General features: G+C 47.9%; 1 protein-coding gene across 6 annotated transcripts in view; it reads left to right on the top strand.

Moving 5' to 3' along the window:
* The window catches only part of UVRAG (UV radiation resistance associated), a 92,542-nt gene extending 87,819 nt beyond the window's left edge, over positions 1-4,723 (top strand). For all 6 annotated transcript variants that reach the window (XM_072032918.1, XM_072032917.1, XM_038178253.2 and 3 more), the window contains one exon: positions 2,630-4,723. In XM_072032918.1, coding sequence (XP_071889019.1) covers positions 2,630-3,332 — 703 coding nt within the window. In that variant the 3' untranslated portion in view covers positions 3,333-4,723. The remainder of the gene's footprint in view (positions 1-2,629) is intronic.
* Positions 4,724-27,499: the final 22,776 nt, after the last annotated feature.

The raw sequence follows: 27,499 nt of genomic DNA, 5'->3' as shown, positions 1-27,499 counted from the left end.
GATTGATTCATCCCTGGCATCTTGATAGAAACCAAGCACAGTGGTGGCGTTATTGTTGTTGCAGGGGGTGTTGTACTGGAATTGGATTTGAAAACAGCCCATTTCTCTTGGAAGAAGAAAACAATAAATGTCCTTTAAGTTTGAAGAGTAGCTTGTATGAGAAAGGCTTCCCCTTGATTCCCCACCTCCTTTTTTTGAAATGCATCCCTGCTCAGCATTTTAAACGGTGCTAGGAATAAAGATAACAGGTTTTCTAACCTAAAACACTCAACTGAGCATGTAACCCACCTCTCCTCTTTGCCTGTCTCCTTCTGAGTCCCCACCATGATCCCAGGCTGTGCTTTGGGCTCGGTTTTGTAGGGAGAGCAGAAAGAGGGAAGCCTTCCCTGCCCAGTTCCACAAGGTGCAGCCTTGTTTCTACTCACCAAGGTGTGAGGTGCATTTTGCAACATCTCTTCAGTAAGACATCACAGCATTGCAGGTAGGAGGGAGGTAATTCAGCTCACAATGTCTCTGTCTGGAGTGAATTCTGGAATCAGCAGAGCCTTAGTTATTTTGTACTGAAAAACTTAATGAACGGTGGCCTGTAGTAATCAGATACCACTGGTCTTTGAGGAAATCATTCACATAAAAGAAGGATGATTCACCCTTTGACCCAAAAATGCATCTTGAATATGGTCTGGCTTTATGAATCTTGGAATTTGTGGATTATGGAATTTGGGAGTAAATTCCTGAAAGTTACCATTCGATAGTAAAGACTCCAATCACTTGATAGAGCAAAAGACTTTCTGCATTTTGCTATTAAAATCGGAAATGTGCTTCTCTCTTTTCTTCCATGTGCTCTTTCTTAAGGAAGATTCAGCAAGCCTGAAGGAAATGTGGACAAAGCTAAGGCTTGAGATAAACAGAATCCGATCAAATTTGTAATGCTGAGTGCTCATTTCTGAGCCAAGGCTGAAAGGATGAAGCTGGAGGAAGGGAGGGGAAAGCAAAGCATCCCTGCTATACATCTGCAGTGCACATTGCCTAAGCAGAGCTTGCAGGTGCCCTGCCTCAGATTTTTGGTTGTCATATTTATTTGTAAGATGTCTTATTTGTAAAATGACATAATGGTTGATTGCACAGGGGTTGGATAAAGTATTTAAAAGCCACGTATAAAAGTATCTGGTCAGAAAGGGACTGAGGGCTAATCCCTGAGACTGCTTAGGAGCATCTGTGCCACATGCTGCTTTTTGTCTGAGCATCTCCATGCTCTGAACCTTTGCAGACAGAGCTATGAATGTTGTTAGTTTGCGTTTTAAAGGCCAAACTGCAGCTGCAATTTAAGAAGAAGGCTGTTGGGTTTGCTGCTGGCTGCATGTTGGGTGCTTATCTCTCTCCTCCACTGTCTGCAACTGTAAATTCTGACGAGCAGCCTTTCCTGAAGGTAATTGGGGTGGTTAGAGGAGAGGAGCGAGCCCGACACGTGTTTTAAGGGGCAGCCTGGGAGGAAGTGAGATGGGAAAGGAAATTAAAGAGCAGCAGTACCGCAAGCAGCCCTCCCGTGGGGACGCTTATTTTTCACAGAGGGACCTTTTGCAATCTAGCTTATCCTATTTACAAGTGGAGGAAAAAGACTGGGATGGAAAAGGATCCACACGAGGGGCTATTCATAACCGCCGTTACAGGATTTTTCCCTGCAAGACAAATCCCAAAATGTATCAGGCGTTGAGTAGAGGAAGAGTTCCTCTGAAACGAAGCTAATGAAGGAGACTTGCACTGACAGCAGTTGAATTGTGGTTGTGTATTCTGAAGGTTAGTAATAGCTGTGTTAAAATAGGGAAGGAAAATGAACTGGGCACTTAATATACAACATATAATTTGCATACGGGGTGGTGATTATATTTGGGTAAGGATTAAACCTCACCGAACACACCCCAGATGATGTAAAGCGGATGTTCCCAATTACAGACCCCGAGACAGCGTTAGCGGTCTGGGGAAACGGTCTGAAACTGTAAAACTGAACTTGTTAAATTGAAGCTTGATTACTTCGTCTTCCTCAAGAAGCGGAGGTTGACGGTTATCCAAAAAAGCTTCGGAACGGTTGGCACAGAAAAAGCAAAAGATCTGGCAAAAATCATCCCCTGCAAAATAGCCAAGTTAGCGTGGCTTTTCTCCTTTGTGTAGCTGTCGGGAAAGTCCAGTGTTGGAAGGAAGTTGTTCGTAGAGGATTCAACCATTATTACTCACTTTTTGAGGAGTTTATGATGGCCCAGCACAGGCCATAAATACATAAATACACGGTCAACAGTAATAATTCATAAAGTGCAGCTTGGTCCTATAAAATGGTGTTAACAGTCCGAATTAGCATAATGTGGTGGTTTCTTGGGTGATTGACTCTTCAACCATGGAGTTCTGTAAATGTTCCCCGCACGATCTTGCCGGCTTTCAGTAAAGCTGTCCTCTGGGGTGTCTTCCGCAGTTCATACAGCATTAAACACGTTTGGGGTTTTAGCACTTCAGGATACAAGTGGTTGGCCAAATGGAGCTCGGGGTTGGGATAAAATAATTGCTCCAGCCTTTGGTGAAACATCTGCGCTGCTTGCGAGCACGCCTGACGGCTCTGATTTATCCTTCCCTTCCTTTGTAGTGATCGACACCATACATCCAGTGCAATTCCCGTTCCAAAGAGACAGAGCTCCAGCTTCGGCAGGTTGGACGTCGGCTTTTCCAGCGGGCTTCCTTCTCCGGATAAAGGACTCCGAAAACGAGCCAGCACGGGAAACGAGAGACTGCAGCACAAGACTCCTCCTCCTAGTTACAACTCCGCTTTAACTCAGCCCGTAGCCATCGCAGCCCAGGTGGGAGAGCCGGATAAAAAACCTGCCTCCATACCTTCCTCCTTCGATACCTCTGCGGACTCCTCGAAAGGGCTGGCCAAGGAAGGAGAGGACTCGTGTGGCGGTTTGAACGGGGAAAACGGGAGCCTAACCGGTAGCCAAGACCGGCAGGAATCTTTCGTAGGACATCCTAGTGCAATAAACGGGGCGTTGCTGCCCGCTGAGTGCGCCGGCACCGCCAGCAGCGAGCAGCCTCGCGAGTTTCGGCCCCCGCTCGGCCCCGTCCTCTGCTGCACTGTGGAGCAAGCGGAGGAGATAATGGGGATGGAAGCGACGGGCTTCAGCCCGGGAGATCAGCTCGAAGACTTTAACTCCATCCCGGTGGAGCACGCCGTGGCGGTGGAGTGTGACGAACAAGTCCTCGGGGAGTTTGAGGAGTTCTCTCGAAGGATCTATGCACTGAACGAAAACATGTCCAGCTTCCGCAGACCGCGGAAAAGTTCGGACAAGTGAGCTTGGACAAGGGGGAGGGGTTGAGAGCAGACGTTGGGGTGGAATCAGTGATCTGGAATAGAGATAAAATTGCACTTATTCTTTATATTAATTATATATATTAAAAAAAAAAAAGAAAAAACCTTAAAGCTATTCCTATGGTGTTAGAAAAAATGACTTGTTACTGAGCACGATAACACAGGATCATGGTATATTCACAGCCCAGGTAAATTTTGATTCTTCCAGTCCTCTTATGTCTGGTATTTATAATTTGTTGTTGTTTTTTTTTTTTTTTTTTTTTAAGGCAATGGAGTCCATTTCTAAATGCTTTCCTGGAAAAAAAAAAAAACAAGTGCTGATCAGGCCCTCCTATGAATATTTGTTTCATTGATTATTATTTAGAGCTAAATTTATTTTTGCCGTTACAGAAGGAAAAAAGTTAATTTAAAATTACAATTATGGTAAGACCTCTTCATGTTTTCCTATGTCCTCCTGTGTTTGCACCCATGGGTCTTCAGCTGACGGTGGTGAAACCTTGCCCAAGAGCTGAGCACCTGGGGGATTTCTGCACTTCCTTGTGCAAGAATCAGTTTTATTCTTTCCTCCACTCTCACCATTTCTGCCAGCAGAGCCCTTGAGGGCTAAATCTCCTTAAGGTTTCTCCCAAAAGCTGTGGCCGTTCCCTTGGGGGTTGGAGTGCCCTGATCCTCAGCACCCACCACAGGCCCTGGGCTTCCAGGCCCTGTGCAAACATCTTCGAAAAATAAAAAATAAAAATAAAAACCAAAAACCCAGATGGAAAACACAGCACTTTGGAATTAGGTGAACTTGGGGAATCGCTCCACCCTCTGCAGAAAGGGAGGCGCTTCCCATTATTCCTCAAAATTAACATCCTCCTAACTCTACCATCTGTACTTTCAAGGAGGAATCTTCCTGCTGGAGGTGTGGGTTGGTGTCAGCTCGGTTCCCCCCGGCACGTGTGTTCAGCTGTACTAACGGGAAAGCAAATTGCAGCCTGCTTTGTGATTCCTGGTATTTGTTTGAGTTTGGATTTCATTGCTCTTGCTTTCTATATTGTATACCCAAGAATTTGGGCTCAGTCATGAGCTCAGAAATATTAAAAAAGCAAATATATAGCAGAATAAAAAACACTTCATCACTGGCTTTTTTTTTTTTTTTTTTTCCCTCCCTGGTCTCTGCTTTCTTTTTGAACCAGCGACCTGGTCTTTCTCCTAACCGCACCGTAAGGCTAGCCGAAATTAACTCCTCAAAACGTGGCTGTGTATAATCTCAACTATCTGTTGTCGAACCAAGATGTGTATGTGAGAACCAGTATCCATAATAGCACTGCTCTAGAGTATGCATTCTCCAGGTAACACCTTAATGATTGTATTAAAGCTCTATTCACACTTCTTCTGTTAGCTCTTAACAGCTCTGTCCGCAGTTGAGTTATTGCATTGAGCCTTTCTACGGTTGATTCCTGATTGAACACGATTCCAGTTCGGGCATGAATTTGGGCACGTTTGTGAGTATCGTCTCATGAGAGGAGACTTTTCTGTTCTAGCCTCATGCAAAGTCCCTGGAGGAAGCCCTGCAGCAGCGCTGAGCACTGCCATCATCTTTGTAGGGAGCTTTCCCCGTGCTTTGGTGTAGGGAGAGCCAGAAAGGAAATGCTTGAACCAAGCACAGCACATTTCCTTGAGGTGAGCAGAAGCTGCTCTGTCCCGTAACTCAATCTCTTCTGAGAGCAGAACAATTTTAGGCAAAATGCAGCACTGAGGGGTAAAACCTGGCACACGAAAACAGCACAGGACGGGCTCAGGCACGCTGCTTTTCCTCCAGCTGTGTGCGGCGGTGACTTTCCAAAGCAACCCAAAGAGCAGCGGCAAAGTCGCGATGCCTCCTAGGCAGACACGGGGCATCTCGGTGCAATTAAGCAACCCGTGTAATTAGGTTTGTAGAGTATCAGCCAGACTCGGGCTTTTTCTCACTAGCTGCACGTTTTCTCAGGTGGCACCCAACCAAATGAAGTTGAGTTCCCTTGCGTTGCCGTCCCTGTGTGAGCCCTGCCTGTCACACAACAGTTGGCTTTTTTTTCTTTTCTGTGATTTTTCCTTTCCCCCCCATAAATTATTTGACCATAGCATAGTGGGAGGGAAACAACAAGCGTCAACCGAAGGTGAGATGATTTATCACAGCGTGCTTTAAACTGGCAAGAGTCTCTCGGTTCCTGCACAGCTGTGACACTGTTAAATGTCTGCAAAGGGAGCACACATTTCGTTGCAATCTTTTCCCCTCGCTAGGAATTCCTGAGATTTTTGAGAATATTAGTTTTGGAAGATCATATCCCACTCTATTTTTATAGCAAGCACAACAGCGTCGGCTTATCCTTGCTTGGCCAGGTATTTAAAACAAGCGAAAACAAAATATCCCATAGTAAATGACACATTAAAACTATGTTGGTAATTGCGGGAAAGCTCATCTGTATTTATAAAATAAAACTGATTAGTATCTCTCAGAAGTCGTGCGTCTTCTCTTGGTGGCTCCTCGCTGTTTGTTTTCTCTACGAGCCTGATTTCAACCTCTCAGTCCTCCCAGCCCCCCTCCCAAACCCTTTGGCTTGCCGTTCAGCAAGCCCCTATTGATCCAAACGTGAATATTTGGGCAAGGAGCCTTGCTGGAAGACCCGACTGCCTCGCTGGCTCCATTTCACACGAGAAGGTGCAGCGGTTGTTTGTCTCCATCGTCCAAAAAGATGGCACGCAGCTGGAAAAACAGCCACGGCCGGCGGTGGGGTTGGGAGGCAGCTGGGTCCCTCCAGCTGCGTTCCCTCCTCGGGGAGGCATTGCTGCTCAGATGGCACCTTCTGCATCAGTAGCATCCCTCTGCTCCTTCCCTTCCCTTCCCAAGCAGCCAAAGAAGTTATTTCTCCTTCGGTTATGTCCTAATCTATGTCCAAGAAGGCTGTAACGTGCCAACGAGCACATCAGCTCCTGCGAGATTTCATTGCTGGTTTGTTTATCAACTTATTTTGTAGAAAGCAGCACCATTTTACATTTTGTTTTACCTTTTCCAATTTTAAAAAAGAAGGCTCAGGGGTGACCTTATCGCTCTCTACAGGTACCTTAAAGGAGGCTGTAGTGAGGTGGGGGTTGGCCTGTTCTCCCACATGCCTGGTGACAGGATGAGGGGGAATGGGCTTAAGTTGCACCAGGGGAGTTTTAGGTTGGATGTTAGGAAGAACTTCTTTACTGAAAGGGTTGTTAGGCACTGGAACAGGCTGCCCAGGGAAGTGGTGGAGTCACCATCCCTGGAAGTCTTCAAAAGACGTTTAGATGTAGAGCTTAGGGATATGGTTTAGTGGGGACTGTTAGTGTTAGGTTAGAGATTGGACTCAATGATCTTGAGGTCTCTTCCAATCTAGAAATTCTGTGATTCTGTTATACCGGCTCTGATAGATAAACCTAAACCACTACCCACCAAAAAAATACAAATAAATAATCACAAAAATCACTTTCAGGGGGATCACAGAGGATTCATTGATGCAGCTCTGTTAAGCAAAGAACTTGAGAAACTTACACAGACGGTGCTCTCTGATATTGTGCATTTTTTGGTGTCTTTGGTTATAAAAAGTGTCTGCAGGACGGTGTTTGCTCTCTGGTCTTGCTTTCAGGAGGCTGCCTCATGATCTGAGACCACAAAAAGCCTCGGTGGACTTTGGGGATGTCTCTTGGGGTGTCTCCTGTTTGGCTGAAGGGCAGGGGGGCATCTCCAAAACTGGGACATCCCCACGTGTGGGGTGAGGCCCTGAGTCACTCTGCTCTGTGGGCCTTCTGTTGGAGGGGTATGGAAGGTCCCTGCAACGCCTCCTGTTTCCACTCCCCATCCACATTTACCACAACTGGGTGGGTCTAGGGCTGGGCTGAGACTTCAGGCTGGTCTTAGCCAACCTGTTATGCTGTGTGGGCCGTGAATTTTAGCTAGATTTGTCAGTTTAAGCCTCAAGAGCCTCGAGTGCTGGGTTCAGCTTTGGGCCCCTCACTCCCAGAAGGACATCGAGGCCCTGGAGCGGGGCCAGAGAAGGACTCTGAAGCTGGGGAAGGGCCTGGGACACAAGTCCTGTGAGGAGCGGCTGAGGGACCTGGGGGGGGTTGGGCTGGAGAAGAGGAGGCTCAGGGCAGAGCTTATTGCTCTCTGCAACTGCCTGAAAGGAAGGGGTGGGGAGCTGGGGGGCGGCCTCTGCTCACAGGGAACCAGGGCCAGGAGCAGAGGGAACAGCCTCGAGTTGTGCCAGGGGAGGCTCAGGTTGGCAATGAGGAGACATTTCTGCTCAGCAAGAGCGCTCAGGCCTTGGGACGGGTTGCCCAGGGAGGTGGGGGAGTCCCCGTCCCTGGGGGTGTTCAAGGAGAGGTTGGACGTGGTGCTTGGGGACAGGGCTTGGGGGGGACATTGGTGGTAGGGGGACGGTTGGAGCAGGTGATCTTGGAGGGCTTTTCCAACCTTAATGATTCTGTGATTGTATTATTCTATGAAATACCTACAAACAAACTTGGAGCCAGTCTTCTTAAAATTCCCAAAGCTCCCTCACTTCCATCTCCTTTTCCCCCTTTTCTCCCAGTTGTCATTCCACGCAAAGCCAACGTTCCCTGCTTCCTTCAAGCAAATAGAGGTCTGATCCTGCTTCCAGACTCCCAGCGAGGCTGTGGGTTTTGGGAGAGAGAGGGGAGGTGAAGGAAATTTGGGTTGGAGGCTCCAATCCCACGTCCTTTGGTTGGAGAAACCAAACCTGAGCTTCTTGTCTCCAGGTTGCTTCTCCCTCCAGCTAACCGTAACCGGCTGTGCAGCCTCCACGGGAAGGATTTAGGAGGAAATCTCAAGGAATTGTGGTGCAATTAATGAGGGAGAACATAACGAGCAGCACAGTTAATGGGGAGAACACCAAAGAAGGAGCTTACATGGGAACTTTAGTGAAACATTTGTTTTTGGAGAAATCATATATCGAAATCTGAGGAATGACTTGAAAATGACTTTGGGAATGACTCGAAAATCCAGACCATAGGGTGCAACCAGGACATTAATTTTCTGGTTTTTGGTCCCCTGAGCATCCCCTGGTGGGATCCCTGTGCTCACCCCCATGGCAGCACCACCCCTCCTGCAGCAGGAGCCCCCAATGCTGCCTCCCTGCACGTAATTCATCCATTTATCCTCTTGCATGCTTTCCCATGCACCTCTCCTCTGGCACCCCATGCCCCAAAATAAATTCCCGTGCGTCTTGAGCCCAGGGCCAGAGCAAGGGATGTCTTGGATGGGTCTCCTGATTTCTGCCTGGGGCTGTGGGATCCTGAAATGACACAAGTGGAGGGATTTGGCCTCCCAAAGTGTATCTGACTGGTCCTGGCCTCTTGTGGCAGCCTCTAATGAAGCATCCCCAGCCAGGTGAAGTGGGAGAAGGCGCTGGGGAGAGGAGGAGGGGGCTCATCTCCAGGCTGCAGTAGGTTCGTTCAGTCCTGGCTGTTGTATTTGCACAGGGAAAAAAAATAAATCAAGGCCGTGCTGGTCTATATCTGGCCAATTTCAGTCTGGAGTTCCTGACAGGTGACCCCAGGGTACGGTTGCATGCTCTCAGTGCTTATTTTTGACATCGTAATCCAAATTGACGTTCGGTGCTTGAATATACAATAAGTTCATTACAGCTAAACCCTCCGGCTCAGGGATTTCCTGTTGGTAAGTCTCGGAAAATCAGGATTCCCAGTGGTATCGGGCTGAAAACGCTCGCAGATAAAATTCAAGTCAGCGAGTTATGCCAAAATGTTTTGGGAGCCGAAGCGGAGCTGCGTTTTCTGCCCGGCGCAGCGATGCTTTCCCCTTCCTCCTTGCTTGGGCCTGGAGATGGAGGTCCCTGCCCTGCGCAGCTCCCAGATGGGGTCTCAGCATTGCTCCCGAGAGAAACTCATTAAAAAACATCCAACATCCTATTAAAAAATGGAGGAGGAATCCACGATCCTATGGCCAAGCACGTGTCTGAGTGTGTTTCTAGAGCCTAAACTGCTGCCTCTCAGCCCATTTTCTAAGGAGCAAGGGAAAAATCCACACTGTGTGCTAGGGAAACAGCCTCAATAAGCTGATTTATCAAGATCTGTATGATATATATAAGATATATAAGATATATATAAGATATAAAAGACTTATAAGGCTTGAGATGCCCACGTTAGCACCATCAGTGGGTTGCATCCCCCACATTTCCCCATCCATATGAGGGTTGCAACACAGCAGGGCTGCTGCCCAGGCCCTTGACCTGCCGGTTAATAAGCTGTTATGATGAGGTGAGAGCTTGGCTGGGTTTTATCCGTGCCCATCTGGCACACGGACAGCATCTCCTCCACCTCCACCTCCTCCCCGCGATGAAACCGATGCCCCGCACAGATACCTAGCTCTCTGCCCGATGGGTCTCAGCTGGGGTTTTCAAATGACCGGTGGAATTTGAGGCTGTTTTTTTTTTATTATTATTTTTTTTCCCATAAGATGAGTGGAGACTTTTTAGAGTCCCAAAGGAAAGCATGAAGTGGCTCCTCTTGGGAGCTGAGTGGCAGGAGATGAGCAGGGAGCTTCCCCGAGGCTGTTGCAAAACAGAGATGCATCTGCTGCAAAGCGTGAGCAAGGCAGGATGCACAAGGATGGGAAATAATTCCTACCTTCCTTGGGAAGGTGTTAGCAGTCAGGAATGCCTGGTTTCAGGTCCACGCAGTGAAAAGTTGTGCAGGAGCATCCCAGGAGGAGACAAGGAAAAATTAGGTTTGGAAACAGTGAGCCCCAATGAGAGCTGCTTTAGCTGAGAAAAGAGATGTGGCAGTGAGGATTAAGAAATGTGTGCACACAACAAATTTCAACCTTGTATATTTTAGAAAAAAAATAAAAATAAATCAGAACTGTTGAAGAAGAGAATATCAGCAAAGTTGATCCAAGACCATAATCCCTGCTCCTGGAGGGTCTGAGAAGAGGTAGCATCATCCAAATTTTTTTGGAAGATGCTAGCCATCATCCAAGAAAACATTTTCAGTTTGACCTGAGGTTGCTCAGGGCTTTGTCAGGAGGGTTTTGAAGATCTTCAGGGCTTGATATGCCACGACCTGTTCCCCTGTTCCTGCCTCAGCAATGTAGGGTGGTCTTTAGAGGCTCCCAAACTCCTTTCCAGCTTGGTGTTTTTGTTCCTCCAGATCACACGTATCCGCAATTCCCCCAGAATTCAATAAAACAAGCTTAGGAAAAAGGAAAAAGGTTGCTATTCTTTCCTCCCCTGGTGGTTTTTAAGTTTTACACATCTTAAACCCAATTAACTCGCTAGTCACTGGAAGTGTAGCATCCTCTGTGGCTCCTGTGAGAAGAGCGTGCTAAAAGCAGGATTATCACTTGCAAGAGCCGCACGAGAACAAACACGGTGAATTTCCTGCCGGAGCACGGGACCTTCTGGGGAGGATGAGCTCTGAGCTCTGCAAAAAGAACCATCAAGGACTTGGAAAGTTCCTTGCCCACAGGATCTGGGGAGTAGGAGAGGGGTCAGTGGGTAGAGAGTCCTGCAAAGCGTGCTCTTTAGAAATGCCGTGGAGGGAACGGAGACCTGCCCAACCTGGGGGCTTGGAGCTCCCATGTCTGCTCTGTCTTTGGTGACTTGGTCCTGGGGAGCTGGAGCCTCCATCCAACATGCCCCATGTGTTGATCTTACTGGTTTTTGTTGGTCTTACTGGTTGTTGGTGGCTATAGGGGTGGAAAACCAAGGGTGAGCATCCACCTTGTAGCGTTCCTCGGAGCCCTGTGCAGGGTAGAGATACTCCCCACCATGCGTCCTCCTCGTAGGCACCATGCACAAACACCTTCACCTTTCTGAGGACCACCACCCACACACCTCGAGGACCTCCTCGTCTCCTGGGGGTGCCATCTGAACACTCAGCTCTATTTTGAATGGGGGAAGACGGAGCCAAGTTTTCTGGCTTGTGCCACAGCGCTGGGGTGACGGGCTGCGGGGAGAGGGACGGGATGGAAAGAGCAATTTGGTTCGGCTCCATCGTGTTTCCACGGGGTCTCGGTTTATAAATAGTTTGGGTCAACCCTGTGCCTCGTGCTCTGACACTTTTGCAAGGCTGAAGGCGCGGTGGGTTTTATACTTAGAAAGTTTCCTTTGCTGGCTGCCCCCGGCTCCGTGCCTGCCAGGAAAGTCCAGCACCAGAGTCAAGGAGGTGCCTGTCTGGATTAACCAGGAGCTGCCACCAGCACCAAGGAGCCAGCAAAGCCACAAGAGTCCTGGGTGAGGGCTGGTCCTCACACAAGGGAGAAGATGGGAGCAGGGCTTATCCCCTGCCTGTCCACCCTCAGCAATAGGGAACCAAGATGGGACGCATTGCAAAAATGCTTAAATATATGGTAATTAGCTGCAGAGTCACCAAAGCACACAGAGACATCTTCTGAAAACAAATGATTTTCACCCGCCATCCTCGTGCATTTCTCTGCTGAGCTGATGGGCACTGCAGCACCCAGCTGCCAGAAGCTGGGCTGGGGGGACGAGGTTCTCCAAGAGCTTTCTTTTAGGGTTTTGGGGTGTTGAGCAGCCAATGCACTTTGTGCCATCATCCAGGTGAAACACACATCTTAGAAGCCATCTCCTGAGGATGGGTGAGGACGTTGAAGCTGGAGGGAGTGCTCGCTTGTGGGGATGTTTGCACTGCAGGTCGCTAGAGTTTTTGAACTGGTCTTTCTGGGCTCCAGTTAGAGATGAGGAGGAGGAGAAAGCCTAAACAAGGTAAATCTTGATCTGAAAGCTTTATTTCTCCTTGCAGCCATAGGATTTTGGGAGGAGCAGCACAAAGAGCCATCCCCCCAGAGCTGTGTACCTAGCCAGACCTAGAAGGATTTATTTTCCCTCTTCCTCCAGAACAATGCTGTGACCCCACGACTCAGACAGCTCCCCAAAACAGCCCCCAAATCCTGATGTAGGCAATGGACAAGCAGAACCAGACAGGGCTTGACAGTGACAGTGCACACATTTACCTAAAGCAGCAGCGCTTCTCATTTCTCTGTCTGAATGGCATGAGAGCTGGAAACACTTGGAAAAAAAAATCATTTTGGGGAGATTCACACCACTTGCTTGTGAGTGGAATCAACCTTTTTTCAGGTGCTATAGTCCAAGAGGGAGCACAAGCTGAAACATTCCTGGAAGTCCAAAGGCTTTGTGTATCCTCTCCACAAATCACAGCAGATGAGATAATTGTGTTGATTTGGTGATTCTTACTCTTCTGTGCTAATTGCGTGATGGCTGGGTGTGATTTCTTACCATCCACCAAGTCTTCCTTGAATTTATTCAGGTGTAGGGGGGCAAAGAGAGAAACCACTTGACTTTCCTCAAACCAGCTGATACACCAAGACCAGATTTTTTAATTTATTTTTTTTTCAAGCCTAGCAGGTTTTGTCTAGAGACAAAGTATATGGGAGAGAGGTGGATCTTTCTCTGCCTCTATAGTTCAAAGCTAGTGGGGTTGGGGTTGATCTTCTGCTTTGGGGTGCATCTACATTTGGTTTGCATCTCCATTTGTAGATGTCACCAGACTTAGGCAGGGAGCCATCGATGTGCTGGAGGGCATGGGTGAGAATTAAGGGGCCCTGGAGAAATGGGCAGGCAGGATCCTGCATATTCCACCTCCTGCCTTTCCTCCTTCAAAAGCAACAAAATAATGCACTTAGCAAGGGGATGAGGCTCTTCAGCCAACCTGAACCTGGGATTATTCCTCTTAAATGATGAAGGGAGAAAGCAAAACTTGCAAGTCCCATGTTCATGTTCGTGTTCTGCCACAGAGCTCCTCTCTATTAACTCTCCCCATACAGCAGTGCCATAGAGTAACAGAATCATTAAGGTTGGAAAAGCCCTCCAAGATCATCTGGTCCAAGCATCACCCTACCACCAATGTCACCCACTAAACCATGACCACCTCAGGAGCCTTTTGGTCAAGATCCATCAGAGATGTCCTAGCAGGGAAGTTTTCCAGGGATGTGGGTGCTCACACTCAATCAACAGCAGCGAGGCAGAGTGTATGTCCAAAAACCAGGACAAGCACGTGTACCAGGGCCACTGCTAAAATTTGGAGCAAGCTGTGGGGGGTTTCCAGCTTCCTCCACCCTGCCAAGATGCTGCAGAGGGGTCGGCCGGAGTGGCCGTGTTGCTGAAGCACCCAGGTTGCCTTTCCAGTGCCAGCCCAAATAAAGAGCTTGGCTACTTCTTTGCCTTGGCTGTCGGCTCTGAGACCCCTCTGGGGATGGTGCTGGTGCCAGCTTGCTCTGCCCATGGTGCCGGGGCTGGAGAACACCTCCTCGGGCCGAAGAAGTGAAAAACGACAGCAATTTCCTGCCCACGCCAACCAGGCAGAAATGTTCTCCCATGAAGTTTTATGAGGCTGCGGGTCTTGGAAAAGTATGAAAGGCAGAAAGGGCTGATGGGCGGAGAGGGAAAAATTGATTGAAAGGAAATTAATGTTGTTGAGTCCTCATGGAAATGTTAGAACCCCCCCCTGAAGACCCAGCAAGGCAGTAAAACCTCACTGAACCCAACACTGCAGGTTTGCTGAACCCATCACAGAGACAAAATGATGCTAAAAATGTACAAGGGCACGGACAAACAATGCACAGACATGAAGTAGGTGGACAAGAGCAGCTGGGAGTTGGTGTTCCCTGCTCTTATGCTATAAAGTGTGTGCTGTAGCCATGGGCTGAGTCTTCTTCCAGCAGTGGGAGGCATCAGGACCTGTTTTTTCCAACCTTAACCCCAATTCCAGAGCCCTGTCCCTGTGCTCCAGACCCAAAACCAGCAGGTCTTTGCTTGCTTTGGCCTCGAGACACCAGCTGCTTCCCATGGACACAACATCCTCTTGCAAGAGCCAACAGGGAAAGACCCACACTGGGGGTGGCTTTCGGGTCCTTGTTTTGCTCCTTGCTGCTGGGAAGCCCAAGCAGAAATGCAAGAGAAAAGGGAAAAGAGAAAAAAAAATGCAGAAAGGGGAAAAGAAAAAAAAAAAAGTTTTATTTTGCATGTTGTTTTGGGTATTTGTTGCATTCAACTCTTCAAAATGCTGTTAAATTTATATTGACTGTAGCCATGCAAATTTTTTTTCAGAATCTAAAGAATGGCATTTAGGAATAACCACTTTTTTTTTTTTTCTTTAATAATGTTTTGCTCAGAAATTACTGACTTCTGATAGGAAAATAATGCTTTTACGGAAAATGTTGCCCACAAATCAGCCTCTCATTACTAACCTCGTCGCTGATGCTGGTGCTGTTTCTCAGACAACATCCCTACATCTTGAACTCCTTTTCCCTCTGGATCCCCACGTGCTGCTTGGGGATCTCTCTGCCTTAGAGATGGGGAAAACAAGACAAAAAAATGGGTTTGGCCTGGCAGAGGAGAGGTTTTTACACCTGAACGAGTTGCTTGAGGCTCCCTTTATCACCACCCTCCACCAACAGACACTGCTGTTCACTTCACCCTAACACAGATGATTCAAGAGGTGGGACCACCAGCTTCAATTTGTTTATGCAGTGTTTGTGATGGACACCTAAAAGAGGAGGAGAGATGGAGTAGATACAGCCGTGCATCTATTTGAGTATTTCTTAACTTCACGTGCCAGATATAAATATCTAAATACTCACAGGCTCTTTCCTGTGCTTGTCCGTGATGATGGATGGATAGATAACCTTTCTCCATAAAAATACACACAGTTAAGGGTAAATTTTTCATTGTCATCTCTAGCTTGTGTTTAACAATTTCTTTTCCTCCTCCATTTTATTTTTTTTTCCTGGAATATTGTTGTGGGTGGAAAAACCCGACCTGTGTCTAACATAATATTCTTGGATTTTTTTTTTTTTTGAGTAATGGCACTGTTATTGTACAACCTCCAGCAAGAACAATTTGCAAAGTGTTGCAAACTTTTCAAAATGACCTGACAACAGCTCTCCAGCCAAAGTGGTTTTGCAGGGATCTGTTCCAGCACCACGGGAAGGAGGGAGGCAAAAAGGCACCGGGGGGCTGTGCGAGCTCTGCTTTTGCTTCAAGTTTGTAATGTTGGTAAAGGGGCTGCAGAGCTGATGCTGCAACCCTCAGTGAGAGAAATCATTCCTTTTGGGGAAAGAGAGGCTCAGTGCTGCTGGAAGTGCCAAAATCTGGAGATACAAGGTCGCCGTTAGGGTTATCTCAAGTATTTGTACTAACCCATGGCCAGGTGTGTGCAGACCAGGGGTTGAACCTGGAGTGGGCAGACTTGTGCTCAGACCTTGCAAGGGCCCTACAGACAAGAAGGTGGTCACAAAAAAATGTAGATGTTGATGCTTCTTTCATGGGCATGCTGTTTCTCCTCTGGCTTTAATATAAAAGAGATTAGATATAAGGAGGAAAATCTTTACTATGAGGGCGCTGAGGCCCTGGCCCAGGCTGCCCAGAGGAGCTGGGGGTGCCCCAGCCCTGGCAGTGCCCAAGGCCAGGCTGGATGGGGTTGGGGGCAGCCTGGGCTGGGGTAGGGGGCCCTGGCCATGGCAGGGAGTGGAATTAGATGGGCTTTAATGTCCCTTACAACCCCCAAGGCTGTGTGAGCAACACCCCTTTGCTCCCCACCAGACCCCGCAAGAGGCAGTCGATCTCCTGCCCAGGTCCCCTTGCGATGAGCCCTTCCTCCTCTGTGCTAGCAGGCTCCTCTCGTTCCTTTCCTCTGGAAGCAGTAAAGCTGGCTCGAACCGTTATTAAAATAATAGAGGGACCCCAGAGGATCTTTAACCAGGAGATCTTTAATAATTACTACCTCCTAGACTCTTGCTACTCCGTTTGAACCAGGGTTTCTCATGCTATCTGAGTCCTGGAGCAGAGCTCAAGCCCGTTCCCACAGGGCTGTGAGTGCCATGTGACTTAATTGTCCTCGATATTTTTCTGGTCACGTCAAGGGCTTCCTTGGAAATGTTATATAGCTGAGAAAGAGTTTATTATTTGCTGTCAGGGGGCAAATAACACCAGGGCATCTCTGAAGACGTCTATAACATATCTGCGTAATGTGAAGGTTAAAATAAATCAGTAAAAAGAGTCGCTCTCCTGAGGGCAATATACTGTAAAATATTTCATCAGAAGGCCTGGATAGTATTGCGCTTGTAATTAATCTTCCTGGTAATAGCACGGCTTGTTTTCTCCTGCCATGTTATCTTGCTCAGTGTCTATGCCGGCCGCTAGATGTCGGGGAAAACCCTCTTGGCATCGGATTGCCAGCAAGTTTCTCCCAGGGCTGGAGGTTGCAGGGTTATTTGTGGGGATTTTTTTGAGGTCCATGAAGATGCCCAGTGCATCTGGGAAGCGGAGGTGCCTCGGCTTCTGCTTTCAGCCATCAGCATACGAGCTGCAAATAAACTTACCCACAGCCTCTGCCCTTGCTTACAGCCTCATCCAGCTGCAGAGGCTTTGGGCTGATGATGCTGTGCCCCCAGCAGCGATCATCCCACACCCACCCCATGCACATCATCTGCAGCTTTACCTCTCCCGACTTTTACCTGGGTTTTAAACCCAGGCTTCCCCGAGCATTTGCAACCCTTCTGTTCTCAGATTATCATGTTGCAAGCGTGCCGAGATCTGATTTTTATGACCGGAGGGAGTAGTTTGTGTCTGCAAAATGAGTGATGGGGACAAATCTTGTGCAACAGATACATGCCTGCAGCAGCCGCGGCTCAGAATGGACTTTGGGAGCCTGTGGCTGGGGAAACGTGATGGGAGAAGTCACGCTGTGGGTGGTGCTTGCATGCGAGGAGGTGCAGATGTTCCCCTCCTCGCATGCACACCCAGCCGAGGCACGAACCTCCTCCTTGGGAAGGGTCAAACTCCTTCACCGAAAGCATCCAGCAGGAAGGTGCCGGAGATCCCCGTGTCACTCCCTGTCTCCGAGAGTCACAGTAACACATTTTTTTTCCACACAAGGGAAAGGGGAACAAATGCGAAACGTTGAGTCCCACGAAACGTAAAGGCTATCGAAATGTCTTCTTGTTAATTAGCCCCCTCAGCCCTGCGCTTCCTGGCTCTTGAGCAAGAGCTGATTGCTGCAAATAGCACTGCCACTCACAGCCCCGACCTGCTGGGGAGTGCCAACGCTCTCCTCAAGGGCCGTGTTTGGAAAAAAGGGTGCTCGGAGGCAAGAGGTTAATGCAGGAGGACAACATGTGGCATTTGGAGCCTCTGCTTGCGGTGTCCCCTGGGAATCCTCCCTGCCCTTGGTCTGCCTTTCCGTCTTAGCCCAGCCTGCTGTAGCTGGAAAATGGGCTTTGTTCCCTGCAAGCAGCAGGTTGAGGAAGTCTCCTTGGATCAGGCTGGATTTGGGCTCCTAATTTTTCTCCAGCCTTCCCAAGCTGAAAAATGTGTGGCTGGGTCTTCTTCAGATCATGTCTTTGACCGCTGCGGTGTGTGGTTTGCTGTGATCGAGAGAGGCTGCAGCCATGGTCAAGTTGCCCAGAGATGCTTTTTATAAACACACTCTAAAAGTGTGACCCATGGCTTGCCAGGGTGTTTGCTGTGACAAGGGACCTTGAATCATCCTGCCCCAGCTCAGGCAATGCTCCTCACAGGATCTCCGAGTGGCTGATGCTGGAAGGCAGCTCTGTGTCCACCCTGCTCCAGCAGGGACACCCCGAGCAGGGGTCTCCATCCAGTTTGGAAGGTTTTAGTGTATTCTGATACTGAAAAATGCTGAACATTTGCCACAAATGAAACAAAGCAATCCTTGCTTCTTTCTGTCTTCTTCTCTGCTGAAATTCCCTCAGCAAGGACAAACTCTCATGGAAGATGCTCATGGAAAGGCTTTAAAATTGTGTTACAAGAACAGGATTGACCTTCCCCATGCCCAGCCACGGAGAGAAAGCTTTGAGATAGAAGAAAGCCCAAGAGGGCTCCTAGTCCAACCACCTACACCAAGGACCGTGCTGCCAGTTCACAAAATCCCACAGCAGAAATGAGTTCAGATTTTACAGCATTTCTCTTCCATCAAGTCAGTAGGTTTCCTTAGGAGCCAACCTAAATTTGCTGTGCTGTAAATTATGCCAAGGCAGTCATCGCATTCCCTTCGTGGTCTTCTTTTCCCTAGGCTGAGGAGTCACCACTCCACCAGTCTTTCCTCACAGGTCATATTTTCTCCAGTCTCTTATCATCCTTGTTCTTCTGTGAGATTTCTCTGTGTTTGCTCAGCATTTTTACTGCCCCCTTTCACAGTGTTGATGGTGTTTAAAAATGTTATGTTTCATATCTGTGGCTGGATTCTTAAGATGAAACTAAGATGAAATGAGAAAGGGTAAAGATGATTGAAAAGGACTCTCTCTTTCCCAGGGCTGATCTAATTCACGTCTGTCATTCTCTGCCTTCTTTCTCCCAGTTATTCTGGACTAAAGCTGCAGAATTTAGTTAAAGACTCATTTTGACTTCTTTTTTTAACCCAAGACACAAAATAGTAATTGTGTCTGCTAAGTGCCTTAAAAGGCACAGTTGATTTCTTGCCCAAACATGAGGTGCTTTCCCCGGAGAAGCAAAGATCTGTCTCGTTGCCGGGATCTTCTACACTTTTCCTTGAAACCCCATGAAAATCTGAGTCCAGCAGAGGCTGGGAGGCTGTCATGACAAAATGAATTGGAGCAAAAGATAATCACCTATTGTTATGCTGCAGAACTCCTTGACCAGTTGGGATTTCTCCAAGAGCCAATTGGACATGATGAATAGCGGTAATTTCAGAGCTATGCATATTCTCAGGGCTTGCAGTTTTCCACATCTACTGCATGATGGAGAGTGGAGGAAAAAAAATTTAAAAAAAGGTTTCTAATCAGCTCCAAGTCAGCAGCCTGGACTCTATCCTGCAGCATTCAGCTGGTGAGGTGTTTGCAAAGGAACCACTCATGTCTGCAGCACGTATAAAGCCATTGTCCATTTTCCAAAACGTTAATTCAGTTCTCTGTCCAAAATGCTAATTTATAGAGTCTTTCCTAGAGAAGTTGGAAAGCAGGTGTCTCCTTCATCTGGACTGAAAGACATCGCATTTTTGCATAATCTTCCCTACAGAACTTTTTCCCCTGAAGAAATTTTCTTTGCACGTGGTATCCTTTACCATGGAAGTTTTCTTTGGTATTATTTTGCTATTGTCTCTGTATAGAACTAATACACCAAGACAAGTACCTTAGTGCAATCTCCCCTGTAATGCAATGAGTACCACACTGCCCCATCCTTAGAAAAGGAATTCCCCCGGGGAGTGGGACATTGGACCCCACTGTCACCTACTGTATTCAGGCAGAGACTCCAAAGCTGGAGCCAGGGACGTGAGAATTAATGTAAAAGTGCCCTCTCGTGGCAAATAGAGCAGATATCATTAGTCATCCTTTTGGGGAACTCCATTGCATCACGGAGGTGGTGATTTATGTATGGTCCATAGCCTGGACACACCTTCAGAGGAGGGACATTGTCACTGTGAAGTCTTCAAGCTGATCTGAAGTCACCCTCCAGGCACCCAGACTTCAGGGTGAGCATCCCTCAGCCACCCACACCTGGGATGGAAGATATCTTTGGGGGTCTAGAGTGAACCAGGAAAGGTCTTGGGTTTGTGGCAAGGTGGTGGGTGGGACCCTGGCCCTCAGGAATATATGGCTGGCAGTGCTTTGGAGTTTTCTTTGCTTCATGTAGACCTGCTGGGATGAGGTGTTCGCAGCTGCAGAGCAGAAACCAGACTTGGGCAACCCTCATGCCTGAAACCGTGAGCCAGCTTGACACGACACTCTCTAGAAGAGATGATTTAATAACCAAAGCGTAGCGAAGCAATGTGGGGCTTTTGTTCTGCCTATTCTGAGGGCTGTGATTCCGTGCTGCCTGCTGCATGAGCTGCTCCTGCACATTGTCTGGAGCAGCCACGCGTTAGGTACCTAATTAATCAGCAGCCTGCGCAGAGCTATGTCCCTATGACACGAGGAGTTTTATGGACATTTTTCCGTCATCCCCTTTTTATTTTGAGAGGGGACATGAGAGAGGTTTTTCTTAGCACTAATGAATATTCTGGAACACCAGCGACTTCTTCCAGCTTTCTCTGCCACTTCCCTTGCTCCATGGAAGACAGATTTATGGCTGGGCTAGATGGTTCTGCTTTCTGAGGAATTCATCATGTAAAGGAGACAAAAAGCAGAGCAGGAGTGGGATTCAGGGCTTGTAGCCCAGCTCAGCCACAGGAGTGAGGCAGGTAGATGAATGCTGCAGGTTCCGTGGGATAAGAGCTGCCCTCGCTGCCTCAGTTGGTTTTGCCATGCAGCACCACAGTCTCTGCACCTCACCTCCATTTCCAAGGAGTGCTGGTGGGTACAGCTGGGATGTCATCTCCTTCAGTGCTCCTATGATCAAAGGTAATGGAACTGAAGACGTTTTGGTGGTGGTGGAGGAGAAATGACTGAGGGTAAAGCCGTGGTGCTGCTTGGGGACTGCAGCTCAGAGGCACTGTGGGGTATGGGGAATTCCTGAGATGAGTCCTTCAAGACAGGACTGAGGTCCTGGTCACCTGCTGGTGTCAGTCAGTGCTTTTTTGAGGAAGAATTGTCTTTTGTCTGTGGATGTATAGCAGCTAGGACAAGGCACACTTGACCCAGCTCTGTGCTCTGAGATCCTTCTAAAATACAAATGGCAACTGTGCATGCATATTCCTGTGTGAAGAGAAGTAGCATTACAGCTCTGTGCTATGTCAATGTAGGTAAATAAAAAGTCCTGAGTACTGTTATTGCTTCTACACAGTAAGAAATAAAAGGGAAGAACCAAAAAACTAACAAAATGCCCAGGCCAGGAAGGAACAGGAGGAAAGGCCACCAGAGCCTGGACTGGTCAGAAACATGGCAGCCCCCAGAACTCGGCCCAAAGTTCATGAGATTACAGCCTTGATGGTCATGTTTTTTCAGATGCTGGCTTTCATGCTTATGGTTTTCAAACCTGTGGTTATGACCACACCAACTAGTTAGTCCTTTTTGTCTGGAAGTTTGTGGTGGCCTGGCCTTGAGCAGGAGGTAGGCCTGTAGGCCTCTGCAGGTCCCCACCACCTAGCACTGCTTTGACTGCATGAGCCAAAATAATCCCACTAATCAAAGGGTATCTGGATTTGGTTTAGTCCCAGCTGGAAGGCCTTGTGCAACTCATTTCACTTCAGTGGAGCCTTCCCTCCCGTGAGGGTCCTGTGAGTCCTACAGGACAGTTTCCTTGTGAAGGTACTGGTCTCCAAGGGAGCCTCAGGATGCTACTGCAGTAGTCATGATTGATAATAACACTATGCTGGGGGGCCACTTTATCAGGAAACACCATGACGGGAGTTATAATCACCATTTAAAGGCATTTTTTCCCTTCCTCTGGTGGGTTATCAGATTACAGGAAATGAGAGCAGTTTTGCTGCCTTATTATGAGAGATGGATGCTACTGTTTGGAGCATTTGCCCATCGATCTACTTCCCTGCCACCCTCCCTCATCAGGGGACACACTACTCATTTGACGTGGAAAAGCTTCCAAAAGCTCTCTAACTTACTTTGCTTCATCATTGCTGGTGGATTTATCTCTGCTTCGCAAAGCCCCAGTATTTATTCTGCTGCTTCCCCCAGCTTTCCCCTCCCAGCAGCAGGCCCACTTGTACAGAAAGATGGATCTCTATTTTCTTAAATGCTCAGGCAATTATGCTCGTTCAGCAAGTGGTCCCGGAGGGGAGCTCTCCAGTCAGCCCTGCCTTCGGCTGCAAATCCTTTTTCAATATGGCAAGTGCCTGTAGCTGACCCCTCTTCAACCCAGCCTGTGCAGCCAACACTCCCTGACCCCCTGCAGGCCACCATTTAGGGGAGCTCATCATCTCTGTAGGCCTCCTGATGGGTTTCAGCATGGCTTGCAGCCCTCTCCCCATGCCTTCTCCATCCCTCCCTTGGGTGAAATGGACCCTCCAAGTCAATCCCAGGTGGACACAACCTCTTGGGTTTGTGCCACGCATGGAAAGCAGAGCACCAAGAGGATCTCAGATAAAAAAAAGACCTCATATAAGACATGATACGGCACCCAGCACCATCTATCCACGTCCTGACCTTTGTTAGGCCCACTCTTGTGCTTTGACTACACTCTAACTCCCCATCCAAGCACGAGAGGTGAGACTCAAACCTACTGCTCTCAGGGACCACACAGGGGCCTTGACAGAGACAAGCTGCTTTGGTTTCTCCTCTTCTTTACCACCCTGCCCAGCCTCCCTAGTCTGTTGTCAGCACTGCTCTGCTGTGATTTGGGGGTCCTGGTGCTGTAGGGTGGATGTACTTACGGTGATTTACCCTGAACCACCAGTAGCAATCATTAATCTGAAGCCAAATCCTGCTCTCAGCATGCAAATGCCTTGGCTGGGACCCTGCAGTCCTTATGGCTGATATCACCCACGTTCGCATCACTGTTTATTTTAATTTACCCAAGAGTTGCAACCAGCCTCACAGCTCATTTCTCCTTGCACTCGCTTAATCCTCATCACAGTGATCACCTTCATGAAGGTTTCTTTTCTAAGGGTGTTCTGGGTTGAAATCATCTGGCTTGCTTTTTACTTGGCTCCCTAAGAAAGCACAGCTTATATGATCATGTTCAGATCATGTCTGTGTCTGTTTATCTCTTCAAAACCATTAAGGCTGTTGGCCGGTTTAAGCCACAGAGAAGGAATTTCCAGTACGTTTTGTGAAACCAAGCAAGCAAGCAGGAAGCAGAAACCCTACCAATGCTCAATGGAAGAACAGGCTGAGGGGTGAGCACAACCCTTGCTAGGCATCAGAAAACTCAGTCTTGAGAAATGCAGTTATGGGGAACCTCCAGTTGCACCCTTGTGGGAATGACTTGCAGCATTTATAAAACTTGTTATCCAAACGTTACAGCATCTTAGAGATATGACCAATTAACCCCAAAGTAAACTGAGGCAGCATATGGGTGTTTTACAGGTACAGGCACAAACATCTCATAGTGCTTCCTGTCTGTGTCTCCTCTCTAGGAAGACTGGTGTGAAGTCACTAGGCAGGTTTTTTAAATTATTATTCTTATTATTAAAAGGCTGTCTGCCGTGGCAGACATAAAAGAGATATCATGTACATTGCTCATTCCTCGGGCTGCGATGCACATGTTCAAGAAGGAGCAGATACTGCTGAAAAGGAATTTCCAGCCTAGCTAGACTGATAAATCGGTGCTTCCCCACAGAGACTCCTGCTACATGTTTTGGCTTAGCGATAGCTTGGTCTCGGAAGAAAGATGCTTCTCACCACCAGCTTGAGGCACAGCGACTGCCTGTCACAGGACAGAGGTTTGCCTGGGCATCTTGGTAGCTTTCCAGGGGGCTGCATACTTTTAGTGCACAAGTAGATGTATCTGCTCTGCTAGGTATGGGAAGGGATGGTCAAAGGAGTCTGTGTTTTTTCCCTGCCCTTGCCTGGAAGCAGAAATTGGTAATTGTGTGTCCTTGTTGTCTCAGGAAAGGACGTGCTCCTCTCACTCGTTCTGGTGAGAAGCACCCTGTGTGCTTTCCTCCTTGAACCCCTGAGCTACGTCTGCTGATCCAGCCTGGCATGAATTTAACAGGGAGTCACAGAAAATGCTTCCACTCACATTGTGTCTCATGTTTTTTTTTCTATGTCATCCAGGTTGGGGGCTGAGCAGTGCCCAAACCATGACCGTTATTTTTGTGTGCTGCTATCCCTCCTGAAGCTGGTGGGTTTAGTCACCTCCAGAAGTCAAACTCTGGATGAAATTCAGGATCCATGGACTCTTTCAATAGCCTGTGCTGATTAGAGTGCATTAATCAGGGCTGGATTTCATGCTAAAATGTTGCAAAAAGAGAAAAAGCAATGCACTTCTTTTGGAAGGATGGAGATTTGTTGTTTGCAACCAGTAAGAAAGCATAAGGTTAAGACTATCAACAGCAGCTCCATGTCAATAACAGCTGTAGGTAAAGGCTTTGGTTGTGTACATGGCCATTTTTAGCTTAGTGAAAGGAGTAATTAACACCTCTCGTATTTTAGGGACAACAAAACACATCATGGTCACCTGAACAAAACAAACAAGAAGTGAACAAGGTTTCAGCTGTTTTTTTCCAAATGGATGATGCCAGCTGTGTTGATAATATGCTCTTCATGTGGCTTTCAGAAGACCCTGATGTCTTTCCAAGAGCAAGCCTGTACCAGCAAGACGATTCAATTCTGTCTACATATGTTATTTTGCAGGATTTCTGCTTGCTTTTTCATCCTATCTCATCTTTTCATCCTATCTCCAATATTTATGAATATTTGCTACAGACAAACATGTTCACAAAAATTAGAATTGATTTGTGTCCCCTGATTTTCCTCCTGCATGAATCCTTTTTATGTCCCAGCATGGCATAGGGATGTTTTTTCAGGTGGATCAGACATTAGTGTATTTGCATAATGAAAGAAAGAGTTAAAAATACTGAAAAATGGGAGAAAGAAAGACCAAAACCTTGGGATAAAGATGTGTGGAAACCCACTGGTTTGGGAATTCAACCTTGTAGACACACATGACACAGATCTTTCCTGTACCTCAACAAGGAAGGCATGACTTGGACACCATGGCTGGGACAGGACAAGAGAAGCTTGGAGCACTCCAAGAGGAAAAACAGAACAAGACAGATGGATTCACTCATCTACAAAGGCTTGGCTGGAAATGTAAGAATTTAAATGAACTCTCCAGCAGGAGAAATGCGCCAGGCCATCATAACAAGCAGCAGGAGATACAAGTGCAAATTCACTCCGGCATTGTCCTGCCAGACTCCAGCAATAAAGTTGAGATTGGTGGGTAGGAGGAGGCAGAGGTACAGTCAGGATGATGTTGAAGTGTCCCAGTCTTCTAAAAGGGAAGCAGAAGAGCAGGGAATATTACAAATACTTAATCTATTAGGTGAGGAGAACTTAGGAGCTGTTCAACCCATCACAATTAGCAACGGGGTCTCGTGGTCTCTGCAAGGATTGCAGTTTTGGGAACTGTGGGTAGCAACACACGCCAATTTCAAACCATTTCTGTTTGCTGTTTGGAGTCTCCAGTGCCTACTAGATACGAACCTTGCTGAAGCTCTTACACTGGCTGAAATGTCCACAGCTTCTCCCGTGTAGATCTTGTAGGGTCTAACAGGGACAGAAACCATGCACTTGCTTTTCCTCAGAGGGCACGCATATTGCCTCTCTCCCTCCTTAACCTTCTATTAACAAAACATACTGGAGCTCAAGTAAATTGGAGACTGCTGCTTTTCTGTCAAATTGACTGGAAATTGGTGAAGGCACTCAAAAAATTCTAGGGGGAACACAGACTGTCCATCAGACAGACATGTAAACCCTCCCATATGCCCAGAGAGCCATTGTACAAACCTCATCTCTCTAGGATGCGGCAAATTGCTCCCACCTCCCTCAAACCCTGGCAGAAAGGAGAACGTGCAGCCATCAGCCCTGCAGCATGTTTCTCTGATATCTTATTTCTGCAGAAGAAAGTGTTAGAGCTTGCAATGCTGTTTGATTTCCTGTCGTTCCTTTGATGCTTGCTTCAGGGTGGCGGTGATTTCTGTGAAAATCTGTGCAAACGATTGCCAGTTGTGAACGGCGTGGGTAGGAGAGGCTGTGGAAAGCTGTAATCTCTGCTGTGACAGCTAGGGGAAAACAGAGAGCCTCGGGAGGAGGTTTAATATCTCCGCAGCGTGTCTGCAAGTAGTGTTGGCTGTACCTTGATGGAGAGCTGGGTTTATGTGTGATTTGACCAGCTTAGACACCAGGGAGTGTCAGCGTGCTTGGCCCGTGAACGGCCCCACAAGCGGGAGAAGCCACAGGGAGCACTGCGGGGCTGTGTCTTGGCATAGCAGGGATCTGTGAGCTTCTGATTACGACCTGAGAAAGGATTGTAAATGGCAAATCTCTGTGGAGCGGGAATTAGGCCCATCTCCGTTTCAGATCTGGAGTCTTTGCGCATAGACTCTGTAAATGGGAAGAATTTGCGTGCTCCCCACAGGGCTGCCTCCATGCCAGTGCCTAATTATTTTCTTGGCAGAGACCTTGTCTATATGGCATGGAAAACATCAATTGCAAGGCAAACCACTGAGCTGGGGTTGTTCTGCTGCACTGGAAGTGACGGGAGAACTGGATTCCCAGCAAGGGTTGTCCTAGGGTGGTCTTCCCCTTTCCTTTGGGGTAGGCGTAGATAGGGAAGGCTCCCAGGGAAGGCCCTTTGATGGCACTGGGTGCTTTCAGAGGGGACGTGCAGTGGGTTTGACCCTCACTATGGAGAGGGAAGCAGAGAAACTTGGGACTGGAGATTTAAATTTGCAAGGTGTATCGCTGAATTCAGTTCCTTGTTTCCACAGGCAACTTTTCAACAGGGTCCCAGTGCAAAGAACATTTACTCTTTGCTCTCTCTAATCATCCTATAGCACACATTAATACCAAACATCAGCCATAATATGCCATAGGACAAGGATAAGTGAGACCAGGGCATTGCTAGCTCCTGAAAGTTCCCAAAGCAGCAAAGTCCCCAGATATGCGTGCCTCTGGAGAAAATGTGCTCTCGGAGAAGCCTGCTGCACAAATGCTCTGCTTTCGGAGGGTTCCCATGGGAGGGAATTTCACAGCTCAAAGGCACCAGCAGCCGGAGGAATGCCTGAGCCACGGGGAGAGGCACCACAGCTTTTTTATGCATCTTTACAGCACCAGCAGCCTGGTCCTGCTTGGGGCGCCTGCTGAAACACAGTCATGGTGGTCCTGGGATAAAAACAAGGGTTTTGGTGTCTTGATTCAACTACAAGTGGGAAGATTCTCCATAATGCTGTGGTTCTCCCAGGTGGGCTTGGGTTGCTACCCAGGGGTGTCATTATACCCTGGAAAGGCTCCAGGGGCACTGTGGCAGCTGGGGACTATCCCTGATCCCATGCCATACTTCAAAAAGACTGGATTTCAGCATTATGGGACCTTCATTGTAGCTCCCCAAGCTGTCTGCTCTGAGCCTACGTGGAGGACTCCATCGTGCTGTCTGGCAGGCTGGACGTGATCTGCAAGCTGCCAAATCAAAAGCCTGGTCCCGGAGAAGAGAAATAAACTCCAGGGGTGGGAATCTTCCCCAGGAGGAGGCAGGAGACAAGCAGATG

This window comes from Anas platyrhynchos, chromosome 1 (assembly GCF_047663525.1).
Source record: "Anas platyrhynchos isolate ZD024472 breed Pekin duck chromosome 1, IASCAAS_PekinDuck_T2T, whole genome shotgun sequence".
Lineage (NCBI taxonomy): Eukaryota > Metazoa > Chordata > Aves > Anseriformes > Anatidae > Anas > Anas platyrhynchos.
This window is presented reverse-complemented; position numbering and strand designations above follow the sequence as displayed.